This window comes from Petaurus breviceps, unplaced genomic scaffold, assembly GCF_028583685.1.
Source record: "Petaurus breviceps papuanus isolate PSGF00001 unplaced genomic scaffold, PetGlider_PUasm1.0 38, whole genome shotgun sequence".
Taxonomy (NCBI): domain Eukaryota; kingdom Metazoa; phylum Chordata; class Mammalia; order Diprotodontia; family Petauridae; genus Petaurus; species Petaurus breviceps.
The window spans coordinates 34,880,849-34,901,819 of NW_027186304.1; the positions used below are offsets into that span (position 1 = coordinate 34,880,849).

The window sequence follows — 20,971 nt, forward strand, 5'->3', positions numbered from 1 at the left end:
AAATCTGTTACTTAGCTTCAAATATTCACTGGTTTTTGTTTTCTTTCTATTCTGACACAGATCAGGATTCTCATTTGGATGTTCATACTCTTTTCTTCTTGTTTTTACAATGAAGGATTTCTGTATTTTAAAAGCACTTTATCCCTCCCGATAATCTGGAAAGTGGAAATACATCTGAGTATTCTACCTTGTCTTTAATGAGAGAGACTAGCTTTCACTTTAAGCAAAGATTACAGCCACCTGGCTGAGGCAGAAATAAAAAAACATTGTATACACTATATAGGTCACTGCAACACTTGCCCTGCCTTCCACACTTTTTGGAAATGAGACCCTTCGTCCATTGTTATTCTTATTAGTAGCTCCTGGAGAACTCAAGGATATGGTAAAACTGCTAAAAACTTATAAAAGCCAAGTGAGGCTTTTTTTGAGGGGAGGAAGAGGGAGAGAATTAGGTAGGATATCTGCAAAGAGATAAAAGACTATGTGATTTTGGATCAAAGCTACTTCTCATCACCAATAGGCAGATTCACCAAACCAGAAGATGGCATTTATCAAAAGAATACAGGGGATATTAGAAGAAAGATTACTTTTTTAAATGTCTGTTATCTATATTTTGATGCAGGATATTTTTCTTGCAAACTACCAAAATGAGGTTTAGTTATTTATTTGGTACTAAAACAAAAAAAGCCAATATTAATCTTGTGTAATCCATTATTAGAAGATATATAAAGCAGTGTTAGTTCATTTTCTCATTTTTCTGAGACAGACATGAAGAGGATTTGGCATATTTTTTTTTTGCTTTTTTTTGGAGGGCAATTGGGGTTAAGTGACTTGCCCAAAGTCACACGGCTAGTAATTGTGTCAAGTGTCTGAGGCTGGATTTGAACTCAGGTCCTCCTGACTCCAGGGCTGGTGCTCTATTCACTGCACCACCTAGCCGCCCCATGATTTGGCATATTTTATAAAAAGATACAGGTCAAAAAATGAAAAATTTCATATTAATGCCATAAATATGGAATTTAGTAAGTTTCCAAGGTAATAAAGTTTTGTGTTGGTTTTTTTTTTAACCTGCTCTGTTGAAATGGATATGTAGTATTGGGTTAGATAGGTCCTCTGATTAGAAAAAAAAAGTTTTTAAGATAAGCAGGCTTACATTTCAACAAATGTCCAATTCAGTGAAATTTCTTGATATTGTGCTAATTATTTATTTCTTAGAAGGCCTAAACTTTCCAACTTTTCTTTCTTTCTTTTTTTTTTTGGCGCTTTTTGGAGGGGGGCAAGGTAATCAGGGTTAAGTGACTTGCCCAAGGTCACATGGCTAGTAAGTGTTAAGTGTCTGAGGCCACCTTTGAACTCAGGTCCTCCTGATGCCAGGAGCAGTGCTCTATTCACTGTGCCACCTAGCCACCCCTCGACTTTTCGATTATAGAATGTGAGAGCTGGAAAGGATTTTAAAGCTTATTTAGTCCAACTAAATAAATTTTATATGAGAAAACTGAGGCTGAGAGAGGGAAACTGATTTAGCTCCAGGTCACATTGTATATACAAGATCATAACCCAGACTGTTTAATTACCCAATTCAGTGCTACTTCCACTACAACACTTCACCTTCTAGGTGCACTGTTGGGTACATACACACACACACACACATATATATATATTTTGCTTTTTTTTAGAGGGCAATTGGGGTTAAGTGACTTGCCACATGGCTAGTTTTTGTGTTGTCTGAGGCCAAATTTGAACTCAGGTCCTCCCAACTCCAGGGCCAGTGCTCTATTCACTGCGCCACCTAGTCGCCCCTTATTGGGTATATTTTTAATGCTATTTATGAGTAAGAAAACCTAGCCTTAAACCAAGACATACTTAGGGAAATATGTTTTATATTTCCCTTTGTTTAATACAATACTGGTACTTCAGCAGTTATAGTAAGTCACCACGGCGTTTTGTAAAAGGCATTAAATGTTAATGTTAACTGATTTAAGTTTTAAATATTGAACAAAGTTTAATCTGCTCAATATTAATAGGCTAATGCTAGCATTATAACAATTAAGCAATCAAGTCAATGACACATATTCTAATAAGATAAAGAAAGTTTGCTCTTTAAAAAGTTAAAGATATATCCCCAAATGCTAATAATTATGATTTTTCAATGGTTTAAGTTTAATGAGAGCAGAACTTCAGATTTCTGTTATTCTAAGACTTAATTTTTACCCAAATTTTTTGAATGTTAAAATTAACCATATCTTTAAATTTTCACTATAATACATATCTACTACCCAATTTTGAGGGAAAATATACATACCGTGTTAACTCATAAAAGAATTTCTGAAAGGCAATGAGATTTTCACTAAACATGGAATAATATAAAAAATTAAATAGAAAATCCTGCAGCTTTTCTTGAAAAGACAGAAGGTAGATTTAATGTTACTAAAACAGCTTCTATGACCTGAAGCATTATTAAAATTATCTAACAAATAATGATTTTGCTGTGCCTACTGCTGCTAATAAAAAACACTTTTCAGAATGCTTACCTACGATTGCTATAATATGTAAATCCTACAAAAGGTAGCTGATTGCCAACAAAAGCTTTTGGAATAGGAAATGTTTCTTCATCTCCCTTGTCTTCTTCTAAGTCATCAAAATTACTAGTATCGATGTCACTACTGAGATCAGGTACAACGGGTGCAACGGCTAAGGATAAAAGAAAACTGGTTATTTGGCTAAAAAAATAAATATAAACAAAGAATCAATCCAAACTACTGAGACTTTCATTTCTAAGTAAATTGAAGTTGTTTTAATCTCATGTGACAAATTCAAAAGAATTATCAAAAAGCTATATACATTTCCAATCTATAGAAATTAGAGATGGAATAAGACTGAATCTAGTTCCTCTAGTCACTCTGTAATAAGTAAAAAAAAATTATGTGCTTCTCTCTACAATACCTCTAGTATTGCATTTAGCATATAATCGAATTATGGAATGACAGCAGGTATCACAGAAAAGATTTTTATTACATGGATGAACTAATGTAGAGGATTAAATATAACCAAGTCAGTAAAACACCAATATCATCCACTTGCTAGCTTGTGGTTATAATAGGTCTTTTGTACAAAATACTTCATTGTAAAGATCATCATTATAAATAGATTTTATCTTTAATAACCATTATCACCCATAATTTTCTGAACTAGATTGAAAAACGGCATTCAGAATCAGTCTTTGTTTCAACAATAAACATCGGGCTATTAACATCTATCATGATATTATTAACTTCCATTTCTTATACCAATAGCTAATAATAATAGCTAACATTTCTAAAACACTTAGCTAACCACTGTGCTAAAAAATCAAAATCTCATTTTGATGCTCACAACAACTCTAGGAAGTAGGTGTTATTATTATCCTCATTTTACATGTGAGGAAACGGAGGCAAATAGATTCCCCCCCTCCAGAATTTATTTATAGTTTTCAACATTCATTTCCACAAGATTTTGAGTTCCAAATTTTCTTCCCATCTCTCCTCTACCCCCCACCCCATGATGGCAAGCATACTGATTACCCCTTCCCCCAGTCTGCCTTCTCTTCTATTCCCCTCCTTCCCACTTTCCCCCTCACTTTCTTATAGGGCAAAATGAATTTTTATACCCCATTGCCTGTATATCTTATTCCCCAGTTTCTTTTCAACATAACATTTTAACATTTCTAACATTTGTTTTTAAAACTTTTGAGTTCCAAATTCTCTCCTTTCTTTCCTCCTCACCCCCCCATTGAGAAGATAAGCAATTCAATATAGGTTATACATATATAGTTATGCAAAACATTTCCACAGTAGTTATATATATATATATTTTTAAAGCAATTGGGGTTAAGTAACTTGCTCAAGGTTACACAGCCAGTTATTTCTGGGTGTGGTGCTAAGTGTCTGAGCCCGGATTTGATCCCCAGGTCATCCCGACACTGGAGCTGGTGCTCTTACTCGCTGTGCTACCTGGCCAGGCCCACAGTAGTCATATTGTGAAAAACTAACTATATTTCCCTCCATCCTATCCCGCTCTCCTCATTTATTCTATTTTTATCTCTGACCCTGTCCCTTTTCAAAAGTGTTTCCTTCTGACTATCCCCTCCCCCAATCTACCCTCCCTTCTATCATCCTCCCTCTTACCTCTTCCCTATTTTCCTGTAGGGTAGGATACCCAATTGAGTGTTATTCCTCCCTCCTTAAGCCAAATTCAATGAGAGTAAGGTTGACTCATTCCCTTTCACTTCCCTTCTCTCCCCTCCATTGTGACTGCTTTCTCTTGCCCCTTTTATGTGAGATAATTTACCGTTCTCTCTCTCCCTTTCTCCTTTTCCCAATATACTCCTCTCTTACCCCTTAATTTTTTAGATATCATCCCTTCATGTTCAACTCACACTGTGTTCTATGTCCATACACACACACACACACACACACACACACACTTATACACACACATACATACACATATTCCCTTCAACTATCCTAATACTGAGAAGAGTCTCATGAGTTACAAATATTGTCTTTACATGTAGGAATGTGAACAGGTCAACTTTAATAAGTTCTTTATGATTTCTCTTCTCTGTTTACCTTTTCATGCTTCCCTTGATTCTTGTATCTGGAAGTCAAATTTTCTGTTCGGCTCTGGTCTTTTCATCAAGAATGCTTGAAAGTCCTCTATTTCATTGAATGATCATATAGTTTTGCTGGGTAGGTGATTCTTGATTTTAATTCTAGCTCCTCTGACCTATGGAATATCATATTCCAAGCCCTCTGATCCCTTAATGTAGAAACTGCTAGATCTTTATTGTTATTCTGATTGTGCTTCCATAATACTTGAATTGTTTCTTCCTGACTGCTTGTAATATTTTCTTCTTGACCTGGGAACTCTGGAATTTGGCTACAATATTCCTAGGAGTTTTCTTTTTGGGATCTTTTTCAAGAGGCAATCAGTTGATTCTTTCAATTTCTATTTTACCCTCTGGTTCTAGAATATCAGGGCAGTTTTTCTTGATAACTCTTTGAAAGCTAGTGTCTAGGCTCTTTTTTTGGTCATGGCTTTCAGGTAGCCCAATAATTTTTAAATTATCTCTCCTGGATCTATTTTCCAGGTCAGTGGTTTTTCCAATGAGATATTTCATATTGTCTTCCATTTTTTCATTCTTTTGGATCTGTTTTGTAACATCTTGATTTCTCATCAAGTCAAGAGGTTCCATTTAACTCATTTTAATTTTAAGGAATTATTTTCTTCAGTTAGCTTTTGGACCTCCTTTTCCATTTGACCAATTCTGCCTTTTAAGGCATTCTTCTCGTTGGCTTTTTGGACCCCTCTTGCCATTTGAGTTAGTCTATTTTTTAAGGTATTATTTTCTTCAGTATTTTTTTGGGTCTCTTTTAGTAAGCTGTTGACTCATTTTTCATTATTTTCTTGCAACACTCTCATTTTTCTTCCCAATTTTTCCTCTACTTCTCTTACTTGATTTTTAAAATCCTTCTTGAGCATTTCCATGGCCTGCAACCAATTCATATTCTTCTTGGAGGCTTTTGATGCAGGAGTTTTGAGTTTGCTGTCTTCTGGTTATGTGATTTGTTCTTCTTTGTCACCAAAGGAAGATTCTATAGTCTGATTTTCCTCCCCTCTGTTTGCTCACTTTCTCAGCCAATTACTTAACTTTCGAGCTCTCTGCCAAAGTATGACTGCTTCCAGAGTGGAGAGTGCTCTGCCCTAAGTTTCTGGGGTTTTGCGCAGCTGCTGTCAGTTACTTCTAGGCACCTGTGAATTTTCAGTTTTTCTAAGGTGATATGATGAAAAGAGAAGTGTTTGCTCCTCCCACTGTCTGTTCTCTGCTCTGTGAGTGACCACAGGCATTCTTTTCTGCCTTAGAACTGTGAAAAGGATTCCCTTTCCATAGCTGCCACAAGCTCTTCCATGCCAGTGCTCCTCCCCACCCAAGGATTGCCACCTAAGGCTGTGACCTAGATCCAAGCAGGGTAAAGCAAGAGCAACTGTCCTCTGATCATCTGCTTGATTCACCCACCTCTGTGGGCCTGGAGCTCCAGAAGCAGCAGCTGCCCAGGGCTAGGGCCCAACCATGCTCTTCTCTCACCCAGGTCCAACATCATTCCCCCACTGACATTTTACTTTATCTTTGGCATTTGTGGGTTGAGAAGTCTGTAAATCACCACAGCCGCCAGTCATTCAATTCCCTGAGGCACACTCTGGCCTGCTCTGTGCCAGCAAAGCCCACACAGGACTGCACTCCATTCTCAGCCCAGGGCAACAGATCCTTTCTCCTGGCCTGCCAGGCTGTCTTCAGCTGAAGGTGTGTTTCACTCTGTCATTTTGTGGGTTCTGCAGCTCTAAAATTTGTTTAGTCATTTTTTTTTCCTTTTTGGAGGGCAACTGAGATTAAGTAACTTGCCCAAGGTCACACGGCTAGTAAGTGCACCCAGCTGCCTGTTTAGTCATTTTTTTACAGGCATTTTGGAGGGGTGTACAGAGGAGAGAACAAGTGAGTTCCTGGTTTTACTCTGCCATCTTGGCTCCACCCCCTTTCCAATATTCCTTCCCACATGACACATTCTTGAAAATTATTTCAGAATCTATTGCTTATTCCTCTCTCACACACACACACACTCTCTCTCACTTTAAAAGTTTTGTTTTTTGTTGGTTTGATTTGTAATTGATTTTATCAAAGCTGCAAAAATTTTTCTAGACTTCAACTCATAGAAGCTTTATAGGCAAATACAGAACTTAAAAGTGAAAAATAAAGTATTACCTATATAATAAGACAAGTATTTACAATGTTTTTGTTCTGAACTTAAAACACCAAAAAAAAAAACCCTTATAACTTCCACATCCATAGTAGAATTCAAAAAAGAAAATATGTAAAATCATGAGTCTTCACTCTGTACCACTTGTTTTTTAAAGCATATAAGAAATAACACCAAGTTGCTTTCAGAACTCTCTTGCTTGTCTGTGCTTGCTTCTGAACTTCCTTCTGTTCTCTCCTAATTTTTTTTAAATGTTTCAATGGCCCCCTTTATGCTAAAACCCTCTCCAATTAAAAACAGAGACAAAAACAAAACCCAGCCCTTGTAATAAATAAGCATACTCAAGCAAAACAAATCCACTCAGTGGCCATGTCCAAAATAAATACATACATTAAAAAAAAATCTATATTAGCATTTCTTATCTATTCAACATTCAAACACATACTAAGCATTTCTTATGTGCAATGTACTGTTAGGATCTAAGGAATATACAAAATTTGACAGTCCCTCCTTCCTTCTGTCTAGCATGGGTGATAACAGAAAGATACAAATCCAAATCCAAATGTGACAAATCCATAGAAAAACACAAAATCTTAGGAGATCAAATGAAGGGGAAATCACTTTTGGCTATAAAATGTAGAGGCAGAAAAACTAAAATAATAATATATAATCCTATGAACTCAGGACTAAGGTAACATTATTATCTCATCATGATATGCAAGTGGCTCTAGGTTTTTGAATGTCCTCTCAAAATGGAATTATTTTCCAGTGTGGATCTAAAAATATTGGCTCTATGCCATCTATGAGGAAAACTACCTTGTCACTAGAAGACTGTTCACTAGGGTCAAATTTCTTTTCTGGCCACAGAAATCATGCTAGCAGGAATAGAGGCTAACTTACCTGCACTAAAAGAGGTAGTAGCCACACCAATGAAATCATAGATTCAAAGTAATCTCTTTAATGCAATGATTGAGCTATATAAATAAAATTCAATGTACCGAAGGATAAATGTATTATGTCATTACCTCCTAATTCTTAGTGGATTCTGTCTTTTAATAAATTAAGATTTTAAGTAACATGATTTAAAATTTAGATTTGCTAAATAAAATCACTTTATAGTCATAAATTCTAAGTATCTATTTCCTTAAACCTTTTAAGTCCCAAATTCTTTTTCAGACTAAGATCCAAAACTCAGTCTGTTTGATGTTGATAGTTTCCATCAAGGATTTCTATAAAACAGTTTTAAAGATTTGATAGTAGATGCATTACTGCTTTTCCTAGTCTGCTTTGGTTAAAATGGGTTCTAAGTCAAACAAAAAAAGGCATAAGAGATGCCCTTCTGGCCACAATGCTTCTCTTGCAGCTTTCACTAGGTATTAAGTTTCTTCATTTTCACTATACAACATGTGGGGAAAACCTTTTCTAATCTCTATTTTTATTTGACAGAAGAACTGGGAATGGTAAAAGTTATCTTAATTCAACTTTGAAAAAATCAGAAAGCCACGCTACACCCAAAGTCATCATGAACAGAAGAGGTCACCAAATTTGGCAGAATGAAAAAAACTTTTGGTATTGGCTGGAATGAAAGGTTAGGAGAGAATGAGAATAAGATTCAATTCTTTTTTTCTCAACCACAGAGCAAAGACTAAAGGGCTAATAATTAGTAAAAACTACCAAAATGTCCATTAAAAGGCAAAATGCAATTGCTGGAAAGAGCTAACTTTTTAGCAAACATCACAAATTATAAGTATCTTTTAAAAGCTATATTAGGACTTGTTTATTATATAAATGCCCTTATAAAAAATGCCCTGCATAGTAGTCTTTTAAACACAAAAGTTCATTTAGTACACCAAAAATTATAATAACTAAATAAACTTGTTTAAAAATTTTCAAGACTACAACTACTATATAAAATGATATAGTAAAACAATTCATTTAGGCTTCAATTCAAAATTCAAACTTTTACTTTTCTTTCCCCAATTTTTTTATGATTACTTATTAAACATACTCAGCCTCTATGCAGCTAAAGCTTTTGGTCAGAGCCCAGTTAAAATTTCATTAGGAAGCAGTGCTCACTTCAGATATTATCAGCCATCAATCACACAGAGGGAACTCTCCTCACTACTGGGCTACATCTGGGGGTGATGGCATGCTGATTTTGCATTGCACTTATCTCTCTACTGTATGTGCTTTCTGAAGAGAGCTGTAAAACTCAAACTGCGGCACTGAATCAGTATCACCGCCCACCTGCTCCTTAGCAGATGTAGGGTAGATGACACCAAAATCTTACTGCTTGTGACATTCCTTAAATAGGAAATCCTCACATTCATAAATCTCTTTATACTTACTTCTGTAGCTAGAGCATTATTACTTTACTCTAAAAACACTCCCTTTTGTCTTCTCAATATTTATCTAAATTTTTGTCACTGAAGCTCCATTTGTTGTAGTTTATAAAATGCATTAACTAAAGGCAATAAAATTCCACTTAAAAAAATACTCTATAGACCCCATTTTGTTCATATTGGTTAACAAGGCAGTCATAGTATAGTAGAAAGATAGCTGGCCTCAAAGGCAAAGAGACATGGGTTCAAATCCTGCCTCTGCCATACACTGGCTGTATGACCCTACAGATATCACATAACTTCACATTCTTCTAGGCAACTCTCTAAGGCTTAAGTTTCAGAGACAGCACTGACTTGCATTAAGAGAGATACTATCCTCTCCCAGGGATTCCCTTTACCAATGAAATCAGCAGTCTAGTCTTATCCCTAGCTGAACAGGTTTTATCGTAAAAATAAAAAATGCATCACAGAAAATTTTAAGGAACATAAATATTTTTCTCACTGTCTAGGTTCCTGTAATGGGAATGTAAATTTATGTTGTTGCCATCTTTCTAAGATTGTATTGTGTAAGATCTTCCCTGCCCCTAGGCCCTTTGATGGGCTTAAGTGCACCTGGAGCCTGTGGTGGGAGGCTTGTTTTTCAGGAGATACTTTGTGACTGGGCAGTGGGTCAAGGGTTGTTACATTCTCTGAGCCAGTTGAAGGCTAGGGGCTCACTTTGAGAAATGCTGTGTGATTTGACCAGAGACTCTGGGCAGCCATTGAGAGCCCCCTGGCTTTGAAAAACCCAGATGTTGATGCTTCCCTCTCTGGTAACTGACTAGGTATGTATGTAATGGTTGGACAGCTGGAGGCCTGTCTGCTTGCTCTGTTTGTTTCTCTGTCTTCTTGTAATTTCTGCTTGTAACCTCTGTATACTCTGAAGTTCAGGGTGCTGACTTTTTCCTCTGAACTAGGTAAATAATATGTTTGATTGATTAAAGCAAGATTGTTAACCCATTTTGAGTTGCTTTCCTTTAGAAAAGCAGATCTAAGAACCTGTATTGGCAGCCACCCTGGGGACGCTGGGATGTTTGTTGCTACAGTTCCATAGGCATATACACACATGACTTATGAACATCCTTTTAATGCCAGCAGCAGTTCCAGGTTAGTGCCTCCTTTGTTGCCACCCTGGTATTAAAGAAGGGCAGATTTCCTTGCTTTTAATGATCTCTCTCAAAATAAGAAATAGCACTAACATACATAACATCCGAGTTATTTATTTTTAAGCAGACAAAAATGTACACATCAATTGGAAAGCAATTTTTCTGAATAAAGAATTATCTGGCTCTTTCCCATCTCTCAAGATGGTAGACAAAAAGCCACCCAAGGAAAAGAAGATCAAAAAGGAAAAAAAAGAGAACAAAAAGGAAGATGTAGCTGAAAAGGTAAAAAGCCTCAAAAGCATTACAGTCAGAACCCAGTCCTGGCCTGAGTGACTGGTAGATACTCCAGGTCTGCAATGTATTCCTGGAGAGCCATGTGCAAGTGGAAATATGCTGCCCCAAAAACCCGGATTGAAAGGAAAAAGAAAGAAAAAGTGCCTGCTATTATCTCAAAGCCTGTTGATGGTGATAAGAATGAGTGGTAGAGATTCACAAAATACCTACGTATTACCCTACTGAGCATGTGCCTAGAAAGCTGCTAAGTCATGGCAAAAAGCTCTTCAGTCACCATGTGAGGAGACTTTGAGCTAGCACCACCCCAGGGACTGTTCTGATCCTGTTCTCTGGCCACCACAGGGGCAAGCGAGTGGTTTTCCTGAAGCATCTGGCTAGTGGCTTGCTTGGTGACTGGACTTCTGACCATCAACCATGTTCCTCTGAGAAGGACCCATCAAAAATTTGTCATTGCTACCTCTACCAGGGTTAACCTTTCGGGTGTGAAAATTCCAACTCATTTTACTGATGCTTATTCAAGAAGAAGAGGCTCCATAAACCTAGACACCAAGAAGAAGAGATTTTTGACACAGAAAAAGAGAAATACAAGATTACAAAGCAGCACAAGGGTGATAAGAAAACAGCACACTCTCAGGTCCTACCCCAAATCAAGAAAATTCCTCAGCTCCAAGGCTACCTGTGGTTCTGTCTTCTCTCTCTCCAATGGAGTTTATCCTCACAAACTGGTATTTTAAATGCTTTGCAGAGAACACTTATTAAAACATTTGCAATACCAAAACAAACAAAAAAAGAATTATCTGTGTGCATGTGTTAGAGTAAGAGGATACAGTGTGACAACTTACTATCTCGAAGAGTTTCCCAAGCCCACTGATCATTTTTGAAGAAGAGATGTCGTTTGATTTCTTCCACACCATTTCGTCCTAATCTCACTTCCCTGTTTTAAAAGTTAATGACACAAGACATTCTTAAGATACTAAAATAGTTCACAATTATATGGCATTTTATAGTATATAAAAGAGTTTCTCAAAAAAAAAAAAACCCAAACCCAAAACAACACACCCATATAGTAGGTAGTAATGGAGCTAATTTGCTATAAAATACATTATATTTAAAAACAAAAGGCTATAATACCCTCAATACTGATTAATATAAACTTGAAAAGGCTATTTTCTGCATGGTTCATTTTGATCATACCCCAGCTTAGCTGGGACATTAAAAGGGAATGTCACAAGAAATTTTAATAAAAGAAATTTGTTAATATTCAATGTAATATTTTAACTAGCAATAGAATTCACAGATCAAGTGTCTTTATGTAGTTCCATAATAAGTTCACTTTCTTTGATAATTTTTCTTAAAAACTCCCTTAATATCCTAGATACAAATATGTGCTTACTAGTTGACTTTTGAGTTCTTATTTTTTAAGCAGTAGGAAATTTTGATTTTGTTCAAATAACAGCCTTGCTGTCTTCTACCAACTGTTGCATGAATGCTATCTTTTATAATATAATTATTCAAAACTGGAGTAGATGGGATCTGTACTATTAGAAAGAAAACCCACAATAAAGAGACAACAAAACCATCATTTATAGTACATAGCACTTTGAAAATAAATTATTTCCCTCAAAACAACCCTGAGATATGCAGGGAAAAGGGTTTTAGATATAATTCAGAAATGGAGGCTCAGAGGGTGAGCTACTGAAGGAATAGAGCTAGTTCAATGGGAAAATCAAGCCTAGAACTGACCATCTTGTTTTTACTCAGTCCCATGTTCTTTTCACTGTTTCATGCTGCCTCCTGACCTCTCTAATAAGGTAGGAAAATGTTCTTCAAAAAGGAGAAGCAGTGGCACTAAGCACAGTTATCTGTGGGCCTAATGTCACCTAAGTAAAATACATTTGAAAATCTGAAGTTCAACTACAATCCCACAAACAATAGGAAATTTATCTGCTTTTCTACAAAGATAGATGCAGTGACATTTAGATAGAAAGGAAAAAGCCAATGATCTGTTCAGTCAAATTATCTAAGTTAGATTCTTCAGGGAAGCTTATTATCTTTCTAACTACCAAAGGACTATTAATCTCTCTGGAAAAATTTCTGCATCATAAGGCCTAATGTCGGTCCTAGAAGGACAATTGAAGTAGCACCTAAGTTCATTCTTCTAATTTTTAAATTAATAAATCTAAATTAAATTTTTTTAGGAGGTGGGAAGAATATTTTAAATTTCAAAAGCCCTCTGATTTATGCAAGAAATGTCTGTTAAATAGGACAAGTTCCAATAAACTGGGATAGAGACCATTTTGAGTAGGAGAGTAATTGCTATGAAGATTTTCTACAGTTCTCAGTCCCCACTACTTTCAATATTTGGTATATATTGGACCTTTGTTTCTGCCTTAGATCTCCTTTAGGCATAGTAATTACTAAATCAAAGAGGATCAAGAATTCAGCTTACTTTTCCAAGTTGATTTCAGATAGCTGAATAGGACCAATGCACAGCCACTTCAATAGTCACTCCAAAATACAATCTCCATTTTTTAAAACTCATTTTTGGCAATGTTTTTTACTATGTCATAATGACTTTCAGACTACTATAGGAGAGGGTAAAGAGTCTTCTCAAAGAATAAGCCCTATGAATCACACACTTACTTACGCCCTCCCTCTAGCACCATATATCTCTTTCTATCTACCCATCTAGTTCATTTCCAACTCATTGTTCATTTGAGAAGAGATAGTAGATAGTGCTGGAGGGCTCAGGTAAGTGTGCATCCTTAAGGAAGAACTTAGAGCTATGATTCATAGGGCTTATTCTGACATTCCTCCTAAATCTTATCTAAAATGCTATGAAAAGGAAACCAAACAAATGTCTTTCCTTAAAAATAACCTCCATAAAATGTTTCTCCAGCTTTGAAATAATCAATCGCAATACTGGAAACTCCTCTAAGTAGAAATACACTTTCCTTAAACCAGTTCGCATTTAGCTACATTGGAAAAGAAGTGTGCAGCATTCATTCCTTTTATCTGGCTGCTTGTCATCCTGTCACCTTCATTATCCCTATCTCTCTCTTCCCTGAAAATGAACTAGGTATACAAAGCTATCTGTTTCTTAAATATTCCTTGCATGTTGTTGGTAGATGCAATCAGGTACAACTGTAATCCCAAAAAGGTCATTCTGCTGTTAGAAAAAAAAGGACAAAGGCTCAAGAATGAAATCTGGAACTTGAGAGATAAGTCTAAACAAATACTAAGTCTTTCAATAACTTTAAAAGCTTCTTCCTCTTCTAAGCTCTTAGTTTTTGAAAATATGCATGCAGAAGTAGTTTCACATAAACAGTCCCAGTCTAAACATCAAGAAAATTCCAAAAGATGGAAGGTATTTTAGAATTAAATTACAATTAACTGATCCCTCTTCAGTGAATGGTCAGGAAATAAGTCCTAGGGAATTATAGCAGCACTAGGAAAGTATGGTACCTTACAGAAGACTTACCATGGCAAATAAGTTTTTCTGCCAAGAGAAGACAACAATTCCCCGTGATCAATGATAACTATTGCAGAAAAGGAAAAGGAGCTAGATCTTTATGTTACTACAAACCAAACCCAATAAGGAAGAAGATGAGACTTGGAAATTTCAGATTAAGAGTTAATTTACCTTTGCCTCAACTTTGGAACACTATACCTCAAGAAACTTAGGTGCTACTCCTAAAGTTCTGCTCCTAGCTAGTTACGTGACCCCAAGCAAATCAGGGTGCTGTCAGCTTTTTCACTGGTAAAAGAGAAGGCATTAGAGTAGATCAGGAATCTCAAACCCCAAAGATACAGCCCCACCTACAAGGAATACTATGCAGTTCTTTTGTCTTTGTGAAGAAAAACCAAAAATTTATATAATACAATTGGACTAATACTATAAACTTAAAATATGCAATGTAAATTTGAGATCACTGGATTCCAGGATCTTCAAAAATCTTTCTAAACTTAAAAATTCTATGAATCTATGATTATAGCTTATTTATTTCCGTGCTTTAGTCAACAGGAAAGAGAAACTCAACGATTAATGAAGGTTGCTAAGAGTTGCAGCTACAAAACAAAGTTCAAATACTAGGATAATATCCCTTCTCCCTACCATACACCCTGTTTCAGATTAAAACAAGAGAGAAAGTTATGAAACTCTTACTGGGTCCATGAATGAGACACCTGTTAATTTAAAAAGAAAACATTTGATATTATAAGTACCTAATAGCTAAACTATAGGTCCTCACTATAGATAAGAGGGAGAATGAAAAGCCCCCTAGCATTCTAGTTGTTTTTAAAAAAAAAACACATTCTAGATGTTTTACCTGTCTGTAAGGAAGGCACAAATAAGATTTTTTGCTTCTTTTGATATATCATTATCATCAGGGAAGGTAAGAGAATTCTTATGATTCATAATTTTGCTATATGTCCCAACCAACGAATCTGCATAAAACGGTGTATCACCTGAAAAAGTAATTTGAGAATTAAAACAAAATTTTCTATATTCAAACCACCAAGATCAAGTTTTAAAAGCATCCAAATTTAAATGCAATGCACATGAGTTAAAGCTAAAAGACATGCATATTTGGTACCTCAAAAAGACTGATATATCAGGAAAATATACCTAATGGCTAAATGATTGACTATTGAAGCCTTTTGTTCCACATAAACTGAAACAGATTAGCAAAATAAAAGCTAAAGATAATAGTTCAATGATGAGTTTTTAGGATAAATAAACTATGCTATAAATATATTAAGTTCTATTTTACTCACCTACAAGCATTTCATATAAAAATACTCCAACTGACCACCAGTCACATTCTCGCCCATAATAGCCATCACCACCTTGGGATTTTAATACTTCAGGAGAAATATAGTCAGGTGTTCCAACTGCTGTATCACATCGTACCATACCTTCCTATAAGAAGTGGTAAATCAGAGTGTGAATCTGAATACAGACATAAACTCACACAAAGGAAGTTTTTTCCTTAATGAAACCTTTTTAGAATTACCTTAGAGAGGGGAAATTTCACACATGGTAAACATTCAGTCTTCCAAATTATCCAGAAAAAGGTATCTATCTGTCAAGTTTGTCTCATATTAATAATCTACTTAGACTCTTGAGGTTGATTTATTCTGCATATTTCTACAAACCTGGAATTTCCACAACTAAACTCCAAACCTCACACCCTCTTAAACCCTGCCGTGCATTAACAGCACCTAATTTGGTGAAATGCTGTTTCTTCTATTACTTTGACCAGTACTGTCACACTTACTCAATCTAGTCACACTCTTTCCCCAGTGCCCCTCCTTCTCTTTACACCTTTCCCACTGAGTCCTCTAGGTATTCATTCTATTGTTTAAAAACTACCTTGGCATCCTCTAATTTCTTTCTCTTTTACAGACCGTCTATTTTCTGGCACTAAATGAAATAGGACACTTCACCATCATACTGAGAGAGTACGAGAACACCAAGGGTCAGAATGACTTCACTAATTCTTTACTGTCCACTTCCATCACACAAAGACCCCATCTCTCTCTCTCTCTCTCTGTCCCCCTCCCTCCCTCCCTTCAAATTCAGAAAACAAATGGATTATTACACCTTATTATAGGATGAAGATCCTTATCCCTGCCATGTAGGGACCTCTAGGACCATCTCTTACTTCCTCAAAATTAGTTAACAGTCTTCCTTTTCATCCCAACCATATCATCCCTGACGATGGAAAAATTTGATACTGATGACTAATTATACTGGTTTCTCAAGTTCATCAATCTCCTCTGCTTTGATCCTTCAGCTCTATTTGCCCTCAAGCCACCCAAAAAAGTGGTCACATTTTAGACTTCCCTGTTACCTAAAACTTCTCTACTTCTAATATCCTTAACCCTGAAATTCCTTTTTCTGAATATAATCTCCTATTCTGCTGGACTTATCATTGTCCACATTATGACCTTAGTCCACTTAAAGCAACCTTTATGTACCTATAGTATATATTTCTTCTCTCATCTCCTTCTCCATTATCCCTGTACTGGCTTCCTTTTTCCTCCTTTAATGGTCTTGAATTCCAAGTCAGTCACTTTAGTAAGACACTGTCCTAAGATGATAAAAGCTAAAGACTGTCAATGGTAAAAGGCCTATAAGAAGGTAGGCACACTGGTACATTGCTGGTGGAAGTATGAACTGATCCAATCATTCTGGAAAGCAATTTGGAATTATGTTGAAAAAGAAAAAATGTACTAAACTCTTCATACCCTTTGACCTAGTAAGTCTACTACTGGGCTTATGATCCCCAATGAGTTCAGTAACAAAAACTATTTTTAGTATCACTTTTGTAAAAGTTAGAAATTGAAAAAGGTGGTGCCTATTAATTGAGGAATGAATGAATAAATCTTGGTAGTGAATGTAATGGAATATTAACATGTGATAAGGAAAAATGAACATAAGAAATTCAAAGAAATACGAAAAATTTCCTGTGAACTCATATAAAGTGATGAAAGTAGAACTAATAAAATATATACAATGACACAATAATGTATAATACACGTATAATAGTGAAGACAACACTAGAAGACAAAAGAAAATCAGTACAACGTTCAATACTGATTCCAGGTGAATGATGTCAGAGCACACTTCCTTCTTTTCAAAAGAGAAGTGACAGACTACCAATGAGGAATACTGTCTACTCTCTTAGCCATGGCTACTGTATTAAGAAGTCTTGTTTATAGCTATTTTGCTGTTTCTGTTTTAAGGGAGAGTACACTTTGGGTGGGAGCAAAGTTCAATAAAAACAAAATACATAGTAAAACAATCTTTAAAAATACACTATCTGTTATCCTTAAAACCTGGCATCCCCATCCCTCCTCTTTCTACTGTTTCAATTCTATTAATCCCCAGTCTTAGAATCCATCTCCTCTCATCATCATCACCTTCAGAGCTACTAAAATACTGTTGGAGAACATCACAAAACTGCAGGAGACAACAAATTCATTCTGGCTAACCCTAACTGGACCTTCACTGCTGCATGGCAATCCTACTCATCTAACTCTATCACAGGCCATAAAGTACAAGTTCCCAAAACTTCTCCACTCTCCTTGAGCATCTGTCCTCCCACTTCTACTATTAGCCCTTCTCAGTAGATGAAATTTCACCTTCATTTTTCCTTTACACCTCTCAATCTTCATTCATTCTTTCTCTCTCTCTAATCTCCCCTCTGGGCTCATTTTTAATTGTTTGTTAGAAATATTTTGCCACCAGTAACTCAAATGCTACATGTCCAAAAGTGAAATCAGTGTGGAATAGAGGAATGAGTATTGGGTTTGCAGTCAGAAGACTTAGGTTCAAATCTCAGGCCTGCCATTTACTACGTGTGTAATCCTGGGCAATTCACTTGACCCCCGAGATTCAATCTCCTCATCTGTAATGGCGTTGGACAAGATGACCTTTAAAATCCTAAAATCTTACCTGTTCCTTTTCCCCAAAATTTCACCATTTCTGTTGATGGTACCACCATCTTGCTGACCACCCAGCTTTGAAACCATCTTCCCATTTCTTCAACACTTCATCATCCAGTTCATTATCAAGCCTTATTAATTATTCCTTGATAATCTCCTTCACATCCATCCTGATCTATTAGATAGCTATGTTCCAAGTTCATCATTATATCTCATTACTCCTTACCCATGTTATTTTAACAACTTATCAACCAGTATTCCTGTCTCCAGTCTCTTCCCTCTCCAATCCATATATTCATATGACTATCAACATTACCTTCCTAAAGCACAAATCTAACCATGTCATTCCTGTTAAAAAAAAAAAAAAACACCTTCCCCAAGCCTTTAAGATGAAACACAAACCACTTAGACATGGTATTTAAAGCCTTCAACAATTTGGCTTCAACTTACCTCCCCAAACTGATTTCACATGGCCTTTCCTATGAACTCTAGTCAAACTCGGATACTAGTTGATCCTTAATTAATACTTCCGGCTCCAAATGTGGTTTTTCTGCGTGCCCCATTCCCATGCCCAAATTCACTCCTTTCACATTATGACATATAAAAATTCATTCATTTCATTTAAGGCCTTACCTTAAATACCATTTTTTTTTTCTGAAGATTCCTCTGATCTCTGCTGCTAAAAGTGATTCTCTCACTTCAAGTTTCTTGGTTTTTTGTCTGACCAGTTACTGCAGTTTTATCACCTTTCTTCATACTTATTTAGGTGTGCATTTTTATCCCTCACATACATATCCCATCAAACTATAAGCTTCTTGAAGAGAGATACTATCATTTTTTTTCTTTGTATCGCTAGCACTAGTGCATACAGAGCCTTGCATAGTATATGCTAAATATATGAGAAACCTCACTCAAGTGGAATTTTACAATTTTAAGGTATAAAATATCTTTGAAGAACCATATATACCAAATAAAGGCCTTAGTTATAGACTGCCAAAAGATCTGATAAATAATGCTTGAAAATGCAAAGAGCAAAAACAAAAATAAAGCTATCTTGTATTCTTAAAAGCTAAGATCAACTACCCCCAAATCTAGGAAGTTTTACCAGATTCTTTCTTTCCTTCTCCAACACCCACCTCAAAGCCATAGTTTCTCTTCTGAACTCATGGAACTTTATAACTCCTTTTATAAATTTTTCTCTTCTAATACATTATGTTTATCTGTGTACATGGTTTATCACGTACTTACTAGAATGGATTATAGATGTAAGAGTTTTATAAAGGTTTACTGAATTAACAAATTCTATATAATTTGCACAAAACCTACTCATTTATCAATTTTTAAAACTGCAATAAACCTTTATAGTTAAAAACTGCCAAAGAAGATTTCCTCCTAACAGATAATAAACTAATAAATGTTATTTTCTTGGAATAAGGTTATTTTTCACTATTTGGTTACTATTTTCTAATGAACCTTAAATATTAAAATAAAGTCCTATTTTAACGGGAATGAGTAGAATCCTTTTTTAGAGCCATAAACAATAAAATGTAATCCAAAAATCCAAAGGTACAATAAAATGCAAAAGTATAAACACACTGACAGAATTTGTTGGAGTCCACTTACAATGCTGATACAATTATTTAGCAATATTAAAAATAATTCCATTTTCAGTTACCAATAAGCACATGTTATAAAGTTGTTATGAAGGATTTAGTAAATCTGGCAATCTACACTTACCCTAAATAGAGAGGAAAAAATAAATCACGAACAAGTTCTTTATACAGCATTGCTACCATGGTATCCAGTTCAACAAATAAAGACAGTCCACGTCAATACTGTAGAAGTCCACATAAGGTTAGTAACATTTTCTAACAATGTAATTTTCTTCATTTGGCTAAACCATGTTTATATCAAAATATACTAACCTTATTCATCTTCATACAAGTACCAAAATCAGCTAGCTTCAAGTGACCAGATTTATCCAGCAGCATGTTGTCAGGCTTCACATCTCTAGGGGGAAAAAAGTAGGCTAATTCCTAAAGTACTACAAAATATTTCTGGCAATTTCTTCCTATTGTATACTTGTTTTGAAGTTAAGGAGTTAGAAGGAATGTTATGTAAGTATTACTTGACCTCTACATTAAAGAGACTGTGATGAAAATTGTTAAACAACGTATTGATACCTATTTTAAAAAGGAAAGATAAACCTATGAATTTTTAAAGATTTATCTTCCCAAAAGGGGGAGGGGGGCAGATAGGTGGCTAAGTGAATAGAGCGCCAGCCCTGGAGTCAGGAAGACCTGAGTTCAAATGTGACCTCAAACACTTAACACTTACTAGCTGTGTAACCTTGGGTAAGTCACTTAACCTCAACTTCCCTGCCTTCCCCCCTCCAAAAAAGATTTATCTTTTTGAGTTCTATTAGATGAAAAGGAACCCCAATCCCAGGATAACTTACATAATTTTTGCTTTTTATTTTAACAAATGAAGAAAATTATTTTTAATGATTTAAATTCTTACCTATGGATAAAGCCCATTGAATGGATTGCATCCAAAGCAAGAACTACTTCTGCAGTATAGAAGCGGGCCCACTTTTCAGGTACATCATAGTTGCTCATTAAATTAACAAGATCCCCACCAGGCATATACTCCATTACCATGTAGAGATACCGATCATCTTGGAATGCATAATAAAGCTATTTAAGACATGAATACAAAATAGTCATTTTATCAGAAGTGGATCAAAAAAAATGGTTATCAATATAAATTTTTTACTTATAAATATAAACATTAATTCAGGATAATCACATTCTATATACCTGTCTGGCCCTAAATACTATAGCAAATAAAACATTATGGATTTAGAGCTAGAAGGGACTTCAGAGGTTGTAATGGGAATGCAAATTTGGAAGATCTTCCCTGCCCCTAGGCTAAAGTGCACCTGAAG

At 35.7% G+C, this 20,971-nt stretch overlaps 1 protein-coding gene across 2 annotated transcripts in view; it reads right to left on the minus strand.

The window, feature by feature from the left end:
- Positions 1-20,971, minus strand: part of ROCK1 (Rho associated coiled-coil containing protein kinase 1) — a 143,780-nt gene that overhangs the window by 61,429 nt on the left and 61,380 nt on the right. For both annotated transcript variants that reach the window (XM_069099750.1, XM_069099749.1), the window contains exons 5-10: positions 20,545-20,720; positions 19,950-20,034; positions 15,349-15,493; positions 14,901-15,039; positions 11,415-11,506; positions 2,532-2,691 (exon numbers count right to left, since the gene is read on the minus strand). In XM_069099750.1, coding sequence (XP_068955851.1) covers positions 2,532-2,691; positions 11,415-11,506; positions 14,901-15,039; positions 15,349-15,493; positions 19,950-20,034; positions 20,545-20,720 — 797 coding nt within the window. The remainder of the gene's footprint in view (positions 1-2,531; positions 2,692-11,414; positions 11,507-14,900; positions 15,040-15,348; positions 15,494-19,949; positions 20,035-20,544; positions 20,721-20,971) is intronic.